At 39.3% G+C, this 18,471-nt stretch overlaps 1 protein-coding gene across 1 annotated transcript; it reads right to left on the reverse strand.

Annotated features, from left to right (window-relative positions):
• Positions 1-1,957: 1,957 nt before the first annotated feature.
• zfp36l1a (zinc finger protein 36, C3H type-like 1a) lies at positions 1,958-6,873 on the reverse strand. Its single transcript, XM_027172447.2, has 2 exons — positions 6,678-6,873; positions 1,958-5,308 (listed from the first exon to the last, which is right to left on the reverse strand). Exons 1-2 carry the CDS (start codon positions 6,732-6,734, stop codon positions 4,253-4,255), a joined length of 1,113 nt encoding a protein of 370 aa, XP_027028248.1. The 5' UTR covers positions 6,735-6,873; the 3' UTR covers positions 1,958-4,252.
• Positions 6,874-18,471: the final 11,598 nt, after the last annotated feature.

An 18,471-nucleotide genomic window follows, 5' to 3' on the forward strand; every position in this document is an offset into this window, starting at 1 on the left:
GTGAACACACACACACCGTGAACACACACCCGGAGCAGTGGGCAGCCATTTATGCTGCGGCGCCCGGGGAGCAGTTGGGGGGGTTCAGTGCCTTGCTCAAGGGCACCTCAGTTGTGGCCGGCCTGAAACTCGAACCCACAACCTTCGGGTTACAAGTCAGACTCTCTAACCATTAGGCCACAACTGCCCACGTGCCCAAGTGTTATTTACATTATGACTATACATTCCTATACTTTTGTACACCTAAAAATTGGGTGGTCTACAAATGTGCCTTGTTCTAAATTGTTTAACACATCTAGCTGTAAATGTCAGGAAAAGAAAGCTGAAATTCTACCATCTCATGTTCCTTTTTTGATCTCAAACCCAAATGTCTTCAGTGAATAACAAACAAAACAATTGGCCTTTGTGTTCCAATACTCATAGAGGGGATTGTAGATATGTTGTTGGCTTTGACACTACTGAAACTCTGTATGGTTATAGCAGAGACTACTCCAAGAACAAAGCAGAGCTGCAACGTTCTCAATGTAGAAACAAGCCGCCATTTCCTAAACCACAAAAGAATAATGTGATGGGGAAACTGCCAAAAAGTTGTTATGAATGACGAAGAGAAGAGTGTGATGTTACATAGCAGCATTTCGAAGGTACGCGATACTGAGGGATACTCACAGTCCTGTGAAAGAATTTATTGATTACTAATGTAACTAACATATATATTCTGTCAATACCAAGAATTCTCAGGTTTTCCCCTTAGCATTGCTCAGGCACACACAGGTGTGTGTATACACACATAATAGGGGAAAGAACAGAATAAGCAAATTTACTCTGTTTACTTTTATTCTTTCTCAAACAGAGAAGTCTAATGCTCCCTGATAGAGGAATTACAAAGTCTACCAACTGTAGGAGTGTTGCACAATCCAGCTGCATAGCGGAACAAAGAAGGTGCAGACAACTGACAGCTGTGCCTGGAGTTACAACTGCTGATACAGTAATTAACGTACAAATGTGTGCTCTGTATCTAATTTCCATTTTGCAGGTGATGGAAACCTATGCACCATGTTTTGGGGAGTCTGTATGTATGTGTGTAGGCCTATATAAAGAAATACGCACATCCACACCTCCATCTTCAGAATAAAGCCACATCCTGCAGAACTTCTGTAATGTGTGCAGAGCAATGTGACTTCAACCTACAGCATGCACCTCATAAACAGGAAACAGCTCTCTGTTTCATATCACGCATCGGGCAAGTGAGAGAGTACATAGTCCGGAAAGTGTGGTGAATGATAACTATTCCATTACTTCTCACCTTTGAGAAAACTAAACAGTGCCACACAACATCTGTACGACAGCCTTTTATAAAGCCTGTGTATATAATATGAATTTATGTATTGAACCACTATATCATTTCATAGTTAAGTTTAAAAAAAGAGAGATTATACAGTATATAAGCCTCTGCACACAGATCTGAGACACGATCAGTTGTAAATGGCTTGTGTGGGGGTATGTAAACAGGAATTTTCCATCAACCTGACAGAATTACACAACACCAGACCACAACACCTTAAATAATTCAAAATGACCTCATATGATATTCAATGGCCATAATGATTCACTAGCACTCTGGTTTATTTACAGTATCTGGTGGTTATGGAACGTGTCCAGAGTTCAGAGTACCTCCTCTTAGTCCCAATACATCGAGTGTTCAGAGTAATCTAGGGACACCGATTTCCCACCAGTCCTTTTGTGTATTCAAGCACACTCAGATGAAGTTTGATCTGGAGAGGATCAATACTCCCACCAGTCCAGACTACCAATAACAAGGTTTCTCTGAGGAACTCCCTCATCTCTCAATAACATTACATAGTGTTTGGAAGTCACAATTATTAAAACAGTTTCAACATTATGGCTGATCTATTATCATTTTCCACATACTTGAACACAAACAACGCCACACTCATAATTTTCTGAAAAATATGGGGTTTATTGGTTTTAACTGCAAATCAGTCATTACAAAAAAAAAAAAAAGCAATCATCTTTATATAAACTCACAGAAATTACTGTAGTGAACAGCAAACGCCGTTTAAAATACATTCAACAGTTTAGGCTAGATACTTTCTTTGTGTCTATCCTGTTAACCAATCTTCAACAACTGAGGAATAACTACTCAAAACGTAGCTTCTGTGTCATTATTCAAGGCAATGAGCATAAGCTCTATGGAATGTATAAAAAAAGAGGCACTTTACATTTGGGTTGGAATAAGTATTAAAATAAATCCAATCATTAAACAAGAAAAAAAAAGGGATGCCTATTCTCCAACCCATTTGGTCACAGTTATTGCCTGCAATTCGTCTAATTAACACATGTAACTGGAGGAACTGCTTTTAACACTGAAGTTTTGTAACCTGCATTGATATCACACCACAATCAGCTTCACTGAACACAACGCAACATTAAAATGCACTTCAGGATGGTAGCTAGAATGTAAGATGCTTTAAGGCCATCATCTTGAATCAAACTCTCTCTGATAATTTTCCAGGATATCTAGTGCTCATAATATACAGTTTAATATTATTGATACTGTATCTTTCATTACCACTTCTGGCACTAAGGGGAAAATGCTACTTGCAAGGATTAAACTTGCCCAAAAAAAAAAAAAATAATAATAATAATAATAATAATAATAAAAAAACCTTGGGGGGTGTGGGGACGGGACAAGAGACAACAAAAATAAGATGAATGCACTGTCACACTTAAGTAAGTACAGATCAAAGAAACATTAGACCTAATGTTTTTGCAGTCCAACATTTGGGAAGAATGAATGAAAAAATCTACAATAAATAATCAAAACACAGAGGAGCTTTTTTTGTTTTTGCTTTAAATTAAGTTTCATTTTATCAAAGTGTAGTTGCAAACAAGTCATTGTAGTACAATATATTAAACTGTGGAAAAAAAGAAAAAAGTTGACAAGTCTTCACAATCTTAAGATTAATACAGAAGATCATAATTTAACATAAAAGAAAATATATTCTATCGTTTCATTAAGATAAATACAAACAAAATTAACAAAAAAATGCATATGATCACCAATAAATATGTCTGATAAGTTAAATAAGCAGTGACAAGCAAAACCTTCTGTCTTGAAAGTTTTCTTTTTCCAAACAATAATATAAACATAACAATGACAAAGTCAAATGAGAGAAGAAAAAAAAAAAGATGGAAAGATATTATGAAATTACCAAGTGCTCCTTTGAGCAGATTTTATGGAAAAGCAAGTTAGCTTGAAGATCTAATGTGAAGTTGCAGGAAGTTCAGCTGCACCTTGGGAATGTTGGAATTCCCCTTCACTGATAGGAAGGTGAGTAAAAAGTCAGTGTTTAAGATTATAAATCACCAGTTAGGCCAATCCTTCACAAAAAACACCAAGTGACCAGCCACAGTGAGGGTGGGGGGCTGTAGCAGTGTGGCAGTAAAGTTGTTCGTTTGTAAATGAAAGCGTCCAATCTTACAGCTTGTGCTAGTTTTTTAGGACCAAGCTGGAGCACATGATAAAAACAGATGTGCCAAATACTCTAACTCCCAGTTTCAATTTCATAAGTTCATCCCCCAAACTGACGCAGTCTGCCATCTAAGGGATAAAAGAATGCTCAAAAGCAAGAGCTACTATACTAGGACGCAAAAAACTAATGAAAAAAGTGAGCAGTAGTCCTTTACCTCAACATTTAAACCCCAATCACTTTTTTCTTCTTGATGTTAGTCTGCATCAGGCAGCTGAGAAGGATTTAAGCATGACTTTAGCAAACCCATTTAGATAGTTAGAAGTGTCCTTGAGTGGTACTTTGTGGGGGGAGGTTCCTCAGAGCAGACCTTTTCCCTGAACACACCAGCTGTGGCTCACCTTGGCACTACTGAGGCAGTAGGACCTGGCATAACAGTCTCTTACCTTTCACCAATCCACTTCCTGCTCTAGCTGTTTTGGCACAGTCACATGTCATGGCAAGGCATTGGAGATAAGGCCAAGGCAGGAAGCAAGTTTTGGGCCAAAGAGAATTTGGGGAAAGGTTTTGCTTGTTGTGGTTAAATGAAGATTCAAATAAGAGTTCCCTTAATTGACTGCACCTTTTCAAAGCCTAAGTGATACAAGGGAAGTTTACTGCCCCTAGAAGGCTGCAAAGTGGACAGGAGGTAAAGGGCAAGTTCACCCCTCATGCTCTCTGCCCACTGCCGAGTTCAAATAGAGGATCTGCAGCTTATTAACCTAATCATCCGAGATAGACAGCCTGCTGAAAATGGGAAGTCGGCGGGTGGTATCAAGGATGGGTGATTCTGAGCCACTCAGGCTCCCTCCTGAGCTGCTCTGGTACCCCTCCTGATCAGACAGTGAGTCTGGCTGGCTGGACGGAGACTCAAAGAGGTGGGGAGACTCAGACATGGGTCTAAAGGAGTAAGGGGTGTTGGATGGAGAAGATGGTGCATGAATAATGTGATCAGCACCAGATCCACTGCTCAAGCTGGGGCAGAAGAGATTGGCCAGCTCCTGGCTGGAGTAAGTGAAGGGATTGCTGCTGGGCCACTCAGGCAGCTCATCTGGGGAGAACATGGGTGGAGGTGTGACAGAAGTGGGGCTGTCTCTTAGGCCTCCGGAGCTGGGAAACCCTGCAAAACTGTAGCTGTGCTGGAGCCGTGGCCTATCCAGCTTGTTAGAAGGAGAGAGTGGGGATGGGGCAGCTGGAGGTCCACGGCGCTCTTCTGCATTATGGATAAAATGGCAGCGTGGCCCATATGGGCAAAAGCCAATGGTGTGGAAGGTGCGGCAGAGTTCCGTCTTGTACTTAGGGTGGCGGTTAAGACTGCGGAGCTCATGGATGCCATGGGCAAACTGGCACTTGTCACCATACTTGCATGCACCATTCTCCTCAAATGGCCTGCACAGCTCTGTTTTGTAGCGGCTTGAGTTCACCTGATTGCTTCCAGTGCCCCCGGAGCTCATGCACTTCATCAGCCGGTCCCCGGTCTCTGAGAAAGACCGATCACGGAGTCGGTTCTCCTTGTTGCTGCTGCCCATCCCAGGGCCGACCAACGCCGAATCTGCCTTCCCATTGCTCAGGAACTGGTTCTGGTTGAGCTTGCTGCTGGGCAAAGTGACAGAGTGCCGTCGTTGGTAAACCCCACCAATGGTTGGTGTCCCCACAGCCTTCCTGTCCAGCAGGCTCCCAGTGGGGTTGGAGATGGTCAGATTCGCACCATTGCAAGGCACAGACATGGAATGTGAAGCACCAAGTATGTTGTTATTGTAATTCAGCATTTTGTTGTTCTGGAAATCAAAGTGAAACAGGTTTGGTCAGTATATGACTTCATTATTACAACCTGTAGAAACAGATTGTGGATCACAATTAATTCATGGAAATTTAAACATTTTAGTCTGATAGTGTTAGGCAATACAAACAGTGTAAAGCTTGTGTTTGTGTGTTGCTGCCGATCCATTAGACTCCTTTTAATTTAATTTTTAAATTTCATGAGCTCATAAGCCTATATAGTACAGCCGGTTTGGTTAGCTGCCACTACAAGTATGCACTTCTCTTAAAATAAACGAAACACATGGAAATGGAGCGTAAACAGCAGGCCGACGTTGCAGAACAACAAACATTGTTCTGCGGTGGAAACTAACAAATTCACACAGGAGTATTTATGTACATCACCTACAAACAAAGTCCATGTGGTCTCTGATTTCTTCTTCAGTTAAAATACTCTACTTTTCTCGATAGAAACAACAAACGTAAACTTCGCTTGGTATGCAAAATAAACAAAACTTTTTGAAGAAATGAACATCCTTGAGGAGGGAAAAACTACACTAGCTGGAAAAAAAGAAGCAGGCACTGTGTGGAACAGCTGCTTCCTAGCCAACAGTCTACTTTGTTAAAGATATGCAAATTCACTGCAGTGGCTAAAAAAAAAACAAACAAAAAAAAAACCAGACTGATTCATGTGTCTACTCGTGTACAACTACTCAACACTGCATGGACGTAGAACGAAGGTTAGAAAGCAGGTTAAGAAGCTAGTCAGACAGATAGCAACTTCTTCCACAGACCAAGTAGTTTATTTAAGTGCAGTGTGCACAGTTTGGGCGGCCTATCTAAAATGTCTGCCATTTCTGAGCTTAAACGTGAGCACACAAATGAGCGTTTGGTTATTTTACAAGCATTAAACAAAACTCGTTTGATTTGTGTTGAGATATTTTGAGAGAAAAGCCGAACTGTTAACGTTAACGTCTGTTCACAGGCGGTTTACTATTCACTTGTACTTCTAGATAGTTTTTCCACTAAAGGCGTGGCGTGGATTTGCGTTGAGTTGAAAACTTAACGTTTGTTGTCTAACAAAATGTCGAAAAGAAAATATGAACTAAATTGGGACCAGCGCGCGAGCACACACACACATGCGCGCACACACACACACACACACTAATCCCAGCCTAACGATTTTGCTTCAGCTAACAAATAACCACTTCTTCGACTTTCCCTCCAAAACACACACACACACAAAAGATCACTGTTTATGAGCCGGGTTTTAAGGTTGTTGTTAATAAGTTTGTTTGTTTTGTTTTTTTTGCGCAGGTTAAATAACACATTCCACAGCACCAACTAATGTAACTGAGCTAATGTTCAACACCATAAACTTTTTCGTACCTTGTTGTTGATAACTTCGCTGTAATCGAACAGAGGCGACACCACAGCCGTGGTCATTTTCGGAGAGAAAGAAAGAAATAAATAAACCCTGTGAAACTAAAGGGCACTTTGCGGTGTGTTACAGCTGGATTCTCGGCGTGTGAACTTTCCTTTGCCCTTAAAGAGAACCCCCTCTACCCAGTTTATGTTGCGAAGCGTTCACTTTATAAAACCACGCAGGAGGAGCTACAGGCGCGTCAAGACCCAAGGGCGTTTCTATCCTCTGTTTCTTCCTCTGGTGAATCAGATTTTCCCCTCCCTCTATAACCCAGACCTGCAGAGAGCACAGGCCTACTTTCACAATAGTTATTTCATGATCCCGTGCACGCATGCACACATGCATGCATGCATGCATGCTACAGCTCGTCATTTTTTAATAATGCTAGGACTTGCATGCATGCATGTATGTATGCATGCTTGGATAAACTTAATAAAGTCACAACTTAGTTTGCATAATACATGACGTGAGGGAAAGTGGGCAGAAATGCTGCTTTTGTACATTTGTTGTGTTTTTTCTTTTTTCTTTTTTTTGTGTGTGGATGTTTTGTATCCGTGTGTTTACTTCTTGCTGTTTTGTCAAGTGAGCAACAAGTGAGCAACAGGTAGCTCAACCTTCTCATTCATTGGAAAATGCTGATTGACTTATATTATTGATTCACAGGATAACATCTAGGGTCAAAAATGGATTTGTTTGCTCACTTAGACTAACAACACATCTTTTGCTCTATAATATTACAAAAAAAAATCTCGGACTACACTTATATTCCTTTATTAAAAATCTTCTCATGTATTCTGCAGAATTTTAGGTCTAAATGGTTCAGCATAGAAAGGTAAAACCTCTTTTTAAGATTCTACAAAGACGCTTTAGAGATTTTAATGCACCCTTTTGGGTGGCAGCTTCTCTAAGAGTTTATGAAAATGCTTATAATATAGATAATCAATAAAGTAGACATTTAGGGTGCTGTAAACTGTAATTAACACAGCCCTTGTTTACACTTTTTAAACACCACATTTCTTTTCATCACACAACAACAGTTTAAAAAACTATATGAAAATGAGGTCTGGATTTTAGATTGATTTATAGAATTGTACTTTTGGTATAGATTATAGAATGTGGTTTCAAACCTTCACTTATGGTTGTGGACATGCTTTATTAGTACGTGTTTTGGAAGCTTGGTTCCCTTGATTGCACTTAGTGGATTTGAATTGAAAAGAGATTTTTTACAAGGATTATTCTTTCAGGATGGTTGGATTTCCTTGCCTGAAAAAAATTCTAATCCACAGGGATGCCACCAAAGTCCTGACATCCAGGCTGCTTTTAGATAACAGCAAGAACTATGAAATCCTTTTGTGTGTGTGTGTGTGTGTGTGTGTGTGTGTGTGTGTGTGTGTGTGTGTGTGTGTATGTGTGTGTGTGTGTGTGTGTGTGTGTGCTACCGGAGTAGTGTAATTCTATCCAAATCTATTGTAGCCAACCAAAGTCTTCCTACTCCTGTTCCCCGACTGGGCAGCTGCTTGACATGCATATGGGCAATGTCATTCACTGTTTGATTGGTGGAGGACGAAAGTAAAAAGTAGAGCTGGGGAGAAGAAAAGAAGTTGTTTACAAAAAAAAGTTAGTAGGAGGAAAGAGATAAGGAGGAAGATTTACTGAGTACATTTATTACCACATTTCAGGGTTTTTGTGTGTGTGTGTGTGTGTGTGTGTGTGTGTGTGTGTGTGTGTGTGTGTGTGTGTGTGTGTGTGTATGTGTGTGTGGGAGGGTGTGGGTGTGTGTGGGAGGGTGTGGGTGTGGTAGGGGTAGGCGTGGGGGTTATGGGTGTTGAAGAATTCCCTTCTTTAATCCACTGCTTGGCTTGAGGTGGAAGTCCTCAGATTGGGTTTTTGTGTGGATAGATGATAGATAAAGTGTTGATATAGCTAAAAGGCATATGCATTTGACCTGAAAAACCTTCAAGGTATTTGCCAGGCATTTTATATGCACTCAATTTGCTTTTCATCCAGTCATAATGTTTAGAAAGTGTGAACAGAAAGGTGTGAAGTTTAAAAGTTTTAAAGATGTTTGACAGGTTTTCCACTTAGAAGAATCTCCCTTACACGAGACTGTAGTCCTATGTAATAGCTGCACTTCAGCCAGACCTCACCTTCCTGATGAATTAATTTTATTTAAAATCTCAACAGGAAATGAGAATTACTGTTGGTGCCCTAAAATCTTTGAAGATTTCAACTGTAAATGATGCATATAAGAATTCACTGCTTATTACTCATTAGATCACTTTTTTTTTTAATTATTTCATTATTAAAAAACAAAACAATTTTGTAGCCATAAACAATTTTGTCATCAATATGTGAATTTTGACAAGCTGAGAGTCAGTGTGGATTTAGAATAAAACTGAGTGTAGGTTTTTATACATATTTTTTAGACAGACCTGCAGTGTAACACACTTACCTGTAGAGGGAGTTTGCAATTTCACCAATACCATCATGACTACCACACACCATGCTGTCTAGATTATATTTGCAGCACATGTAACAACGAATTAAATGGATTTTAAGATTGTCCAATTCTTATGTTTAGACACAAAGCTGAAAATTTGTAATAAAGTAGAATCCATGTAAGAAATGTTCTTTCACACTATAAGATAGTGTTGCATTATTGTTTAAATAAAAGCAAGTTTTTTGTCGATCATGTACAATACGTGTGCTATGATTTCAGTTGCTCCATTTGATTCGTGCCACTCAAGCCAAGTTTTTCAGAGGAAAGAAAATTTTAAATGAGAAGAAATTAATTGACCATATAAACTTGGCCACAACATTGTTAGTGGTGCACCACCCGTCTTTAGTCATTCTGTTCCCATGAAATGCTTCTGAGAGGCCAGTGTTTGTCTACTGTCCCTTTTTATACATGAATTTTAGATGAACCATGATTGTATTGGACAAGCCAGGGCCTTTCTGTCACACTAAAAAGTGTGATTTCTTATGCCAGCTGTTTTGCAAGGATGTTCTTACTGGTGTGTATAGTTTGAGTTAAGCACACCACACCTTTCCCTTACTTGGATGATGTTTTCTATCTTAATTTCTATGCTATTTTAATTTTGTTCCATTCCTCTTAAAAGATCACAGACACACTGACCACTGCAGCTGACTATAAATCTAAAGTATGGCAATGACCCCTAAATCCCAAGAGAGGAAAAAATGATCAAAGTTCAATAACAACAGGAAATAAAGAGAGCGATGAGTGGGACAATTGAAATAAAAATTGCTGACTAGAGTGTCTGTCCATAGAGATGAGCATGTGAAATGTCAGGTCAGTTTCCTTCTTGACCAGGTTTCCTGCCCTACAGACCAAGAGGAAGGGTGGAATGAGCCATCTTTATACGTAGAAGGTCATGGTTGGCACAAATAGCACTCGCAATCTGTCATTATTCACATATACAGAATTAGAAGTGCACAATGAACAAGATATACGGATGGATGACAAATTAAAGGACAATTAAAGGTGGCTCTTTTATTCTATGGGTTTTTAAAAGTCATAGTTTGGAACTATTTGTCCCATTAAAGTGATATATATGAAAATTAAGACAAGTCTAGCTGATCACCTTTATATGATGCTGATATATTTCTGTCAATAGAAATTATTTCTTCTAGGAAGAACAGTGGAGATTTTGGGGCCAATGTTTGACCAGCACTAAACACCACCATCATGAAAATCAAGAAATATCTTTTGGAAGAATGCTGTTATGGTCTTTGTGTCTTCACTCCAGGTCTAGAGACTTGTAGTATATTTGCCAGGGTACATTGAAGCTGCTCTGCTGGCTCTTGGTGGACCAGAATGTAACTTAGAGACATTATATAGTTTTTTCCTTAAACCTGTCACCAATCTGTACATACCACATAATCCATATCGCATTGCAGTTGCTTTGAATTCGGTGATTTTGAGAGCTTCCCAAGGGTGGGCGTCCCTGTGACTTAACCCAGAAACAGGTGTCATGGCTGGGTTGCAGACACCACTGAAATGAGATATTAGTGAACCGTTCACTCAGCACTTGCAAAATCGATGAACATTGAGAATGACAAACAGCGTGGGAACATCATAAGCCTTTCTCTCGATGAGAACTGACCTCAGGCCATCTGTCTCCATTCTTCAGCCAACCATCCCCTCTGGACCTTACCTGTTTGGCTTTCACTGGACTAGAATTACTCAGCCCATGTGTGCAGAGCTGGACAATAAACAAGGCTCAGGACATGTGTCAGTCTAGGAGATGATCAGTCAATCATGCTGATGCTACAATGAATGTGTTGGGTATTTATTTATTTATTTTACATTTATCTAATTAGAGCTATTTAAGAGTTAATGTTTTTCCAGGTAAGAAAAGTTGCATTAAATTGTATTCGCAGACCTTATTAAAATCTCTCTCTTGTCTCAGTCAATCTCAACTTGTGGCTTATTGAGCCTGAGACCTTTTTTTTTTTTAGTTTCTCTCTTGCCTTTGTTTATGAGCTATACTCTGGTCATTTCTGTCGACAAACTACTCAGCAGTTCTCTACTCAGTCTAAACCTGTACTTCTGATACATGTTTGTACATTTTTTGTACATTCCCATATACTTAATCAGTTCTTGTTGTTTTAGATGCAGATGCATTTTACAGTAATCAATAAACTAAATAATTCCACATTATTTATGTTAGTACTGATAAAAAAAGTTACAGGTGTCTCCAAACTCTCAAAAAAAACCCCATACCTCATCATGTTCTAATGCAAACCTTGGAATTTAATCCGTCTCTGTTCCTGCCCTGTTGTAATGCTCATTTCTCATTTCATAGTCATTTCTCGTATTAATGATTAGGATGGGAAAGAGAAGCCCACTGTGCAATGCTAAAGGTATTTGGGTTGAGGTTGTGCAACCGCAAGGCTGTAAGTTGCTCATTTCTCTGTTTTTATTCTGAGATCAAGCAAGACAGAGGATTTAAACAGACTTTCATGTGCTCTGCCAGAAAAGCTCAGTGTTTGACCTTTGATTTTGATTTCACAAATGGTTTCAATCATATGCTTAGAAACTGCCTTTCACTTCTCACAATCCGTGTATGAAGTCTAATGCTCGTTAAATATTGTTTGGTAAAAGAGTTGTCTGTTCTCACTGTTTTCTTTCTTTTAAGAATCTGACACTTAATCTTTTAAATACAAGGCTGAAATGAACAAAATCTACTTAAAGATAGCAGGGTGATCAGGACAAACATGCTTTTAAATTTCCTCTCACCTACTTTTTTTCTCTTTGTGAGACAGAGTAGATGTGAGTCATAGCCAAAAGTGATATTTCTGTGGCTTTTTCAGGAATGTTTTTCATACATCAATTCTCACAGCTCATTCAGTTGCTTTTCTAGGTAGCAGAGAAGTAGGGAACATATTGATGAAAGAGGAATTCTACCTAAATCTTTAAGGCAAGAAACTGTTATGTGCTGTTATGTATTGTTTTATCCATAGGACGTGCCAAATTTTGTTTATGGAAAAAAGCTCTATTATCAGATGTGAAAGAGAAACGTCTGACTCTGCTTTGGGGCCGAGATGCAGCTGTGTAGAGTCCTCAGGGTTTCATAATGGAACTAATCATCTCATTTGCTTGCGTTGTTCCCCCGAGTTTCTGCAGTTGACTAAGTCGTGCCAGATCCGAGTGTAGACCAGTGTTCTCACTACCCTGTTCTACATTTAAACTCTATACTGTGCTCCAGGCTGAGAATAAAGCATATTGACTATCATATAGCCATCTCTGTTAGTCAGAGGGTATGCTTCGCTCGATTTTCTTCCCTATTTATGTTTCAGAATAATGCATGTGTATGAATATGGCAAAGAGAAGGAGAGTGAGTGTGAGAGAGGGAGCAAGCCAACAGGAAACTGGAATCAATTAAGCCCTCCACCCTGTGTGTCCACTGTGGATACTGCTGGCATACCCATGCACATATACAAGCCCCTAACCTCAGGCTCTCCAAGCCAACCCCATTTCTCAAACGTTAGTCTCTCATAGCTTCCCACACTGTTTTGTCAGCTCTTTCGATGTCCCAACATTATGTCTCTATTGTGTGACCATGGTGTATGGAAACTCTTTTGGTGCATGTTTAATAGTGCTGGTTTGCATTTTGTTTGCCTTGTGTGCTTATACGCTATTTGAAATCCAGTAAAATTAGATGGTTTTCCCAGAATCAATGCTTTATGAGACCTCATTCCCCCATTCCAGGACTTTTTAATCAAACCTTGGCCACTACTGGCACTTTTCCCAGTTACATCCACTATCTGTTTAGATATCTCTCCTTCCGCACTTTTACATGAGCGATACACCATGCCAGCGATCCTGGTGGATTAAATACCGCCTTGCAGAGGATCCAACAATAGTCTCAGGACTGGCAATTGCTCGATGTCTTACTTATTTCTCATTGACATTTCTGGCCTTGCGCTTGACCACCATCCATGCTGTTCAGTCCTCCAACAAATGTGAGCTGAAAATAATGAAAAAATGGACAGAATGGTTTCCAGATGAAAAACATAACTGTCAGAGTAGCGAAAGTCTATTAATACATTTAATATGTGACCCCAACAAAACAGCCTTCCTGAAATTAAAACAATCAAGGGTAAGCATGCATATATTTATCTTAAAGTGCTGTTTCAATAAAAGCAGAGATCAGAATGAGGTCAGGTCAACACTTCCCAACTGTGTGGATACATTAATAAACTCTACAAATGCTATATTTATCAGCAGATTAACAATAAATGCATTGTCCAAGTTTTTGTAATGTTTTGTATTAATATAGCACAAAGATGTATTTTGTATTCATATAGCACAAAGGCATATTAACTGCTCTGTTTATTTTGCATGTGATTTATGGCTGTCAACTGGTAAAAGCCTGGGTGTTAAAAGTGACAGTGTAGGATGGAATCATATTTCCTGAGTGGGAGTGACTGCTTGGTCCTGTACTGTAAACATAGACGTTCACTGTATTGTAGACGTTTACTGTGGGCATATAGTTCCATTCTTAAAATGAGTAATGATTACAGTGAATGGGTTTTTTTCTGTGTTCTTTCAAAGGATAGTTAAATTGTGACCTTTAGAGTTGACATGGGAAGCCTTGGTGGGTTTTAGTCAATGTTCAACTCCTACACTGTCATGCAGACTCTACTAAAGGAACAGAAAAGTGGAAATTCTGTTTTGAAATTCTTCAAAATTTTATCCTAGTTTTATCGTTAATGTGGTTTGTGGGTGTTTGTGTGTGTTTGTGTGTAATCAGTTGGTTAATGTACATTAAATTTAACACTATATATATATATATATATATATATATATATATATATATATATATATATATATATATATATATACGTATGCTTTAATACAATATGCTTTAATACAATATGCTTTAATACATGATAATACATAATAATGAACCTCTTACCTCTCTGTGATTCCCTGCGAGAAGCCTAGGTTTCATAATACTGGCATGGAACAAACAGAACTCAAAAGCTAGACAGGTGTAAAAACATTGACCTTTCCTAATTTGTTGTGCTGTTGTTAAGTACAATTGGCTTAACATGTGGCTCACTCTCATGTTATTTAGCTTAGGACACACTTAAGCAGTTTTGACTATCGAGGGAAGAGAGGGAGAGAAAGCCATGCTAGAATAATTAGCTAAACGAAGACTGGGTTTATGTTTGTAAAAGTCAGGGACATTATTTATCAGGGATGAAATAGAATCATGCTATGTCGCCCCAGATACCTCTTAGCTTCGACAAGACTCCAAGCCATATTAAAAGCACCCTGCACTTCCAGTTTAATGGAGTGATTGATGAAAATGTTCCTGCTTGTTTATGAATTTGACACAAGGCATCTGCTGGATTGTGATAGGGCCCCTGCCATCAGGGTTAGAGTTTACAATTTTTATCTTCCTAACCCGAAGATTTTTCAAGTGAGTGAGTACTGATAAGGCAACAGAAAAAGCCTCGTTAAACTAATTTGGAATCAAGATTTTTTTTGCTTTCAATAAGAGCTTTGGCCTTGAACTCCTCATTAAAGAAGCTGTATTTAAAAGGGAACACATTTCATTGCTCTGTTTCATTAGCGCTATTCCTTCTGCCTGCCCATGAGCTCAATTACGCAATCCCACAAATATAAATCATCGTCTTTCTCAATATCCCATCTGTGGAAGACAGATCCAAGACAACATTCTTGTTGTGAACGGAAATGAGCAAGAAAGCTCCAGTGTACACCTAACCTAAAACCTAAGCTGAATCAGACATCTCATTGTACATTTAAAACCAAGATTTTAAAGGGTAATATAATAACAAGCTGCACTAAGATAAGCGTGTTTAGCTGAAGGGACTATTTCTCTCGCTTCATGTTCTTTTTTGGCTCTCAATGCAACAGTACAGGAAACATCTGGAAGTGGATCAGCAGTTGTCTGCTGGGAGAGTCTGGATGACAGCGAGTTTAGGTTTTGCCACTAGACTGCTCTATGTACAGGGAAGTGCATGGATTCTGTCGAGGTCCCGTAAGAGACCCTGCATAAACAAATACACTTATGAAGCAAAACAGCCACAAGAATGAGATCCTTGAAGCAGCTTGTAATTGCCATATGATAGTTTTTTTTATGTGGTATAAATATGGCTGCAGTGCAAAGTGAAATATGTTGGCCATAGACAGAGCATGAGGTTAGGTTTTATTCTATGGGTTAAGAGGACCGCAGATGTTTACTGTTTCTGTGGTGATTATGGGTTGAAAAAGCAAATGTTTTGTTCTCTCTGTTCTCACACACTATGGCCCTGAACTACTAAAGGTTTTCTTGTGTAAAACACGTGCAAACTTCACAACAGCTACAAAAAAATGTGCTAGCAGATTTAATGCGTCTCTTTCAAATGAATAAAATATGATGTTTTTGAATGATTGTTTCAATAAATGTATTTGCATGTTTTAACAGTTTTATCAAAAGGTATGGCATACAGACGGATACAAACAGATTCTTTTATCACCCATAGGATGGTTAACGAAACGTGTCTTTTCTGTGTCCAGAAATTATGGATAATATTTACGGACATTATTTTTTTAATAATGACAAGATAAACTGCTCTAGTCAAACTAAATATAACGGTTGAACAGGATTACGTTAGGATTAGCACAGGATTATGTCTCCCATCAGCCACTGCACACCACTTGATCATGACACTCATGTCACATGGCTCCTTAGCACTTGATTCACTTCTATGCTAATTGGCACTAGTATTTTAGTCATGTCTTATACAGCACTTTGTTTTCTGTTATTGATATTTTTGTACCTTATTCATGTAATATTCATGTTGACCTGCTGTGCTACTCTCATTTTGTTATTCTCAGAAACCAATCCACTGTTTGTTTACACTCTCACAGACTCACATTCTCTGGCTCCTGACTATCACTATGTAGCCAGACCTCTTGTTCATGCCTAAAGTTCGGATACTACAACATTTGACATATCTGAGCATTTAACATAACTGTGTATGCATTTCCAGCCAGTTCCAACCTTACAAACATGACATAGCCCTGTCTGTAAATTACTTTTACAAGGTGACTTACAGCAGCTCAGGGACATCATATTATACATTGTGTTCTTCTCTGAACAAACATGTTTCAAAATTCATCTAACACGCTGTAGACTTAACGCTAACAGCCCAATGCCACTGTGAAACTGTGAACAAATGTGATTAAACACTTTTTATTATGTGTTTGTATTGTCTTTTTTTTTGTGTGTGTGTGTGTGTGTGTGTGTATTTCAAAGCCTGTTCTGTAAATCACACAATAATTCTTAGTATGTCAGACATAACTTTTTGTGTACATACAAATTAGCAGGTTATTTAGGATCTTGGTAAATCAGGGCCTAAGTTGCTGCCACACACACACACACACACACACACACACACACACACACACACACACACACACACACACACACACACACACACACACACACACATGCAGTTCTTCCCATTTCACTTGTAAACATCCATAAACCCTTCACACTTTGAGTCACATGGATTTAGAAACCCTGCAAATCTCCATCTCCCCCCTAACATGTGCATTCATGCATCCCACAAATATCTCCCTCACTCTGACACACTGTTAGATACCAACCAGTTCGCTTGTTTGCCCTGCAACTACAACATTGGTTTCTACTTAGCTCTCAAACATAACTACAACCTGGTTTCTACTTAGCTCTCAAACATAACTACAACCTGGTTTCTACTTAGCTCTCAAACATATAGTTGTTTCTCATTTTTTTGGAAACAAAACCTCAATCTCTTCCTCTGTAGAGAAAAACTCCCTGAAGTAACAAGTGAGACAATCAGTGAGAGGAAGTCCAGGTTAAGGTGATATTAAGAAAGAAAGACAAGAGAGAGAGAGAGAGAGAGAAGAGAGAGAGAGAGAGAGAGAGAGAGAGAGAGAGAGAGAGAAGTGAGTTAGGAGGAGGGGAATGCCATTAGGGAGAAAGTGTGTAGTCATGCTGCAGGAATGCTAGAGGGGAGATAGCTGGCGTGACTGCCGCCATTTTTCACAGCTTTAATCAGAGACACCTGTCAGTGTGTGAGGCGGAGGAGTGGAGTGGGATAGCGTAGAAGGGGCAGAAGTGGAGATGTGGGTCCTGCTGTGCTTGGTAGAGCTGGAGTCCACATAAGGTTTATTTATTTTTCTTGAGCAGAGGGATAGGGTAGAGAGAAAGAGAGATTGAGAGAAAACGAGAGAAAAGAGCCAGGCAGAGCTCTCTAAAGGGGGCAGGATGAGTCTTCCATCCTTCCTTCCTGCTGCCTCTGTGCTGCTGGCCTGCATTCATCAGGATATACAGTATGACCATATCCTCATCACCGTGTAATTGCACTAGTCATGGTGTAATCTCATACTCATCTAAAATCACAGCCATTTATGTTTACTATACTACTTTATAGCTCCCAAACACAGTTACACCATCAAAGTGTGGTCAAAGTGCTTTATTTTTAGTGGCAACGTTTATTATCTTGTTTGTATCGCCACATATTCCATTGTTTCCGAGTGTATTAGAGCTCTAAATATATCATACACACCCAATGAACTCACTTCTCTTTGCATTTTCTGAATTTGACCACATCTTTTATGTCTCATATTAGAATCTGGTGATGTCACTGTTCTCCTTTGTCAGCATAAGGATGCATTTATTTATGCTCTTCTGGATACATAATAGAAACCCGAGGAAGGGAAGCATTACCACAGAGAGTTGTGTAAACATCGGCACAGGAAGACTGGCTCAGTTTAAACAAGACAAACATTTATGCAATAGAGTGAAGGTGAAATAAGCAAGTTTCTAGTTTGTTTACGTCCACTGAAAGTGTATTGTGGAATGGGTTTGGTCTGCCATGGCAACTTTTAATGAGCTTACTAATGTTTTTTCATTTGTTCCAACCATAACTTCCTTCCTTCATGGAGTTTGCAAAGTGTTTCACAGCACATTTATTTACATTTATTTATTTGGCAAGCACTTTTATACAAAATAATCCAAGCATTCTACTAAGCAATTGAGAGTCAAAGGCCTTTCCCAAGCATAAAGCAGTCAGCAGGCATGAGAACTGAACTCACCAGTTAGTAGCATAGACCTTTAAGCACAGGGCCAGAACTGCTGCTAAAGTAAGCTCTGATAAGAATACTGATGTCAGGTGCTGATTCACTCAGCGACGACTGGAAGGCGTGGGCCTGGACAGGGATCAGACACTTGG

This window comes from Tachysurus fulvidraco, chromosome 12, assembly GCF_022655615.1.
Source record: "Tachysurus fulvidraco isolate hzauxx_2018 chromosome 12, HZAU_PFXX_2.0, whole genome shotgun sequence".
In the NCBI taxonomy this organism is placed as follows: Eukaryota; Metazoa; Chordata; class Actinopteri; order Siluriformes; family Bagridae; genus Tachysurus; species Tachysurus fulvidraco.

Bases quoted from the DNA above. Each gene is read 5' to 3' on its own strand.
- zfp36l1a (XM_027172447.2), bottom strand. From the start codon at position 6,734: ATGACCACGGCTGTGGTGTCGCCTCTGTTCGATTACAGCGAAGTTATC. The intron at 5,309-6,677 runs GTACGAAAAAGT...TTTGATTTCCAG, and splicing joins GCGAAGTTATCAACAACAAG to AACAACAAAATGCTGAATTA.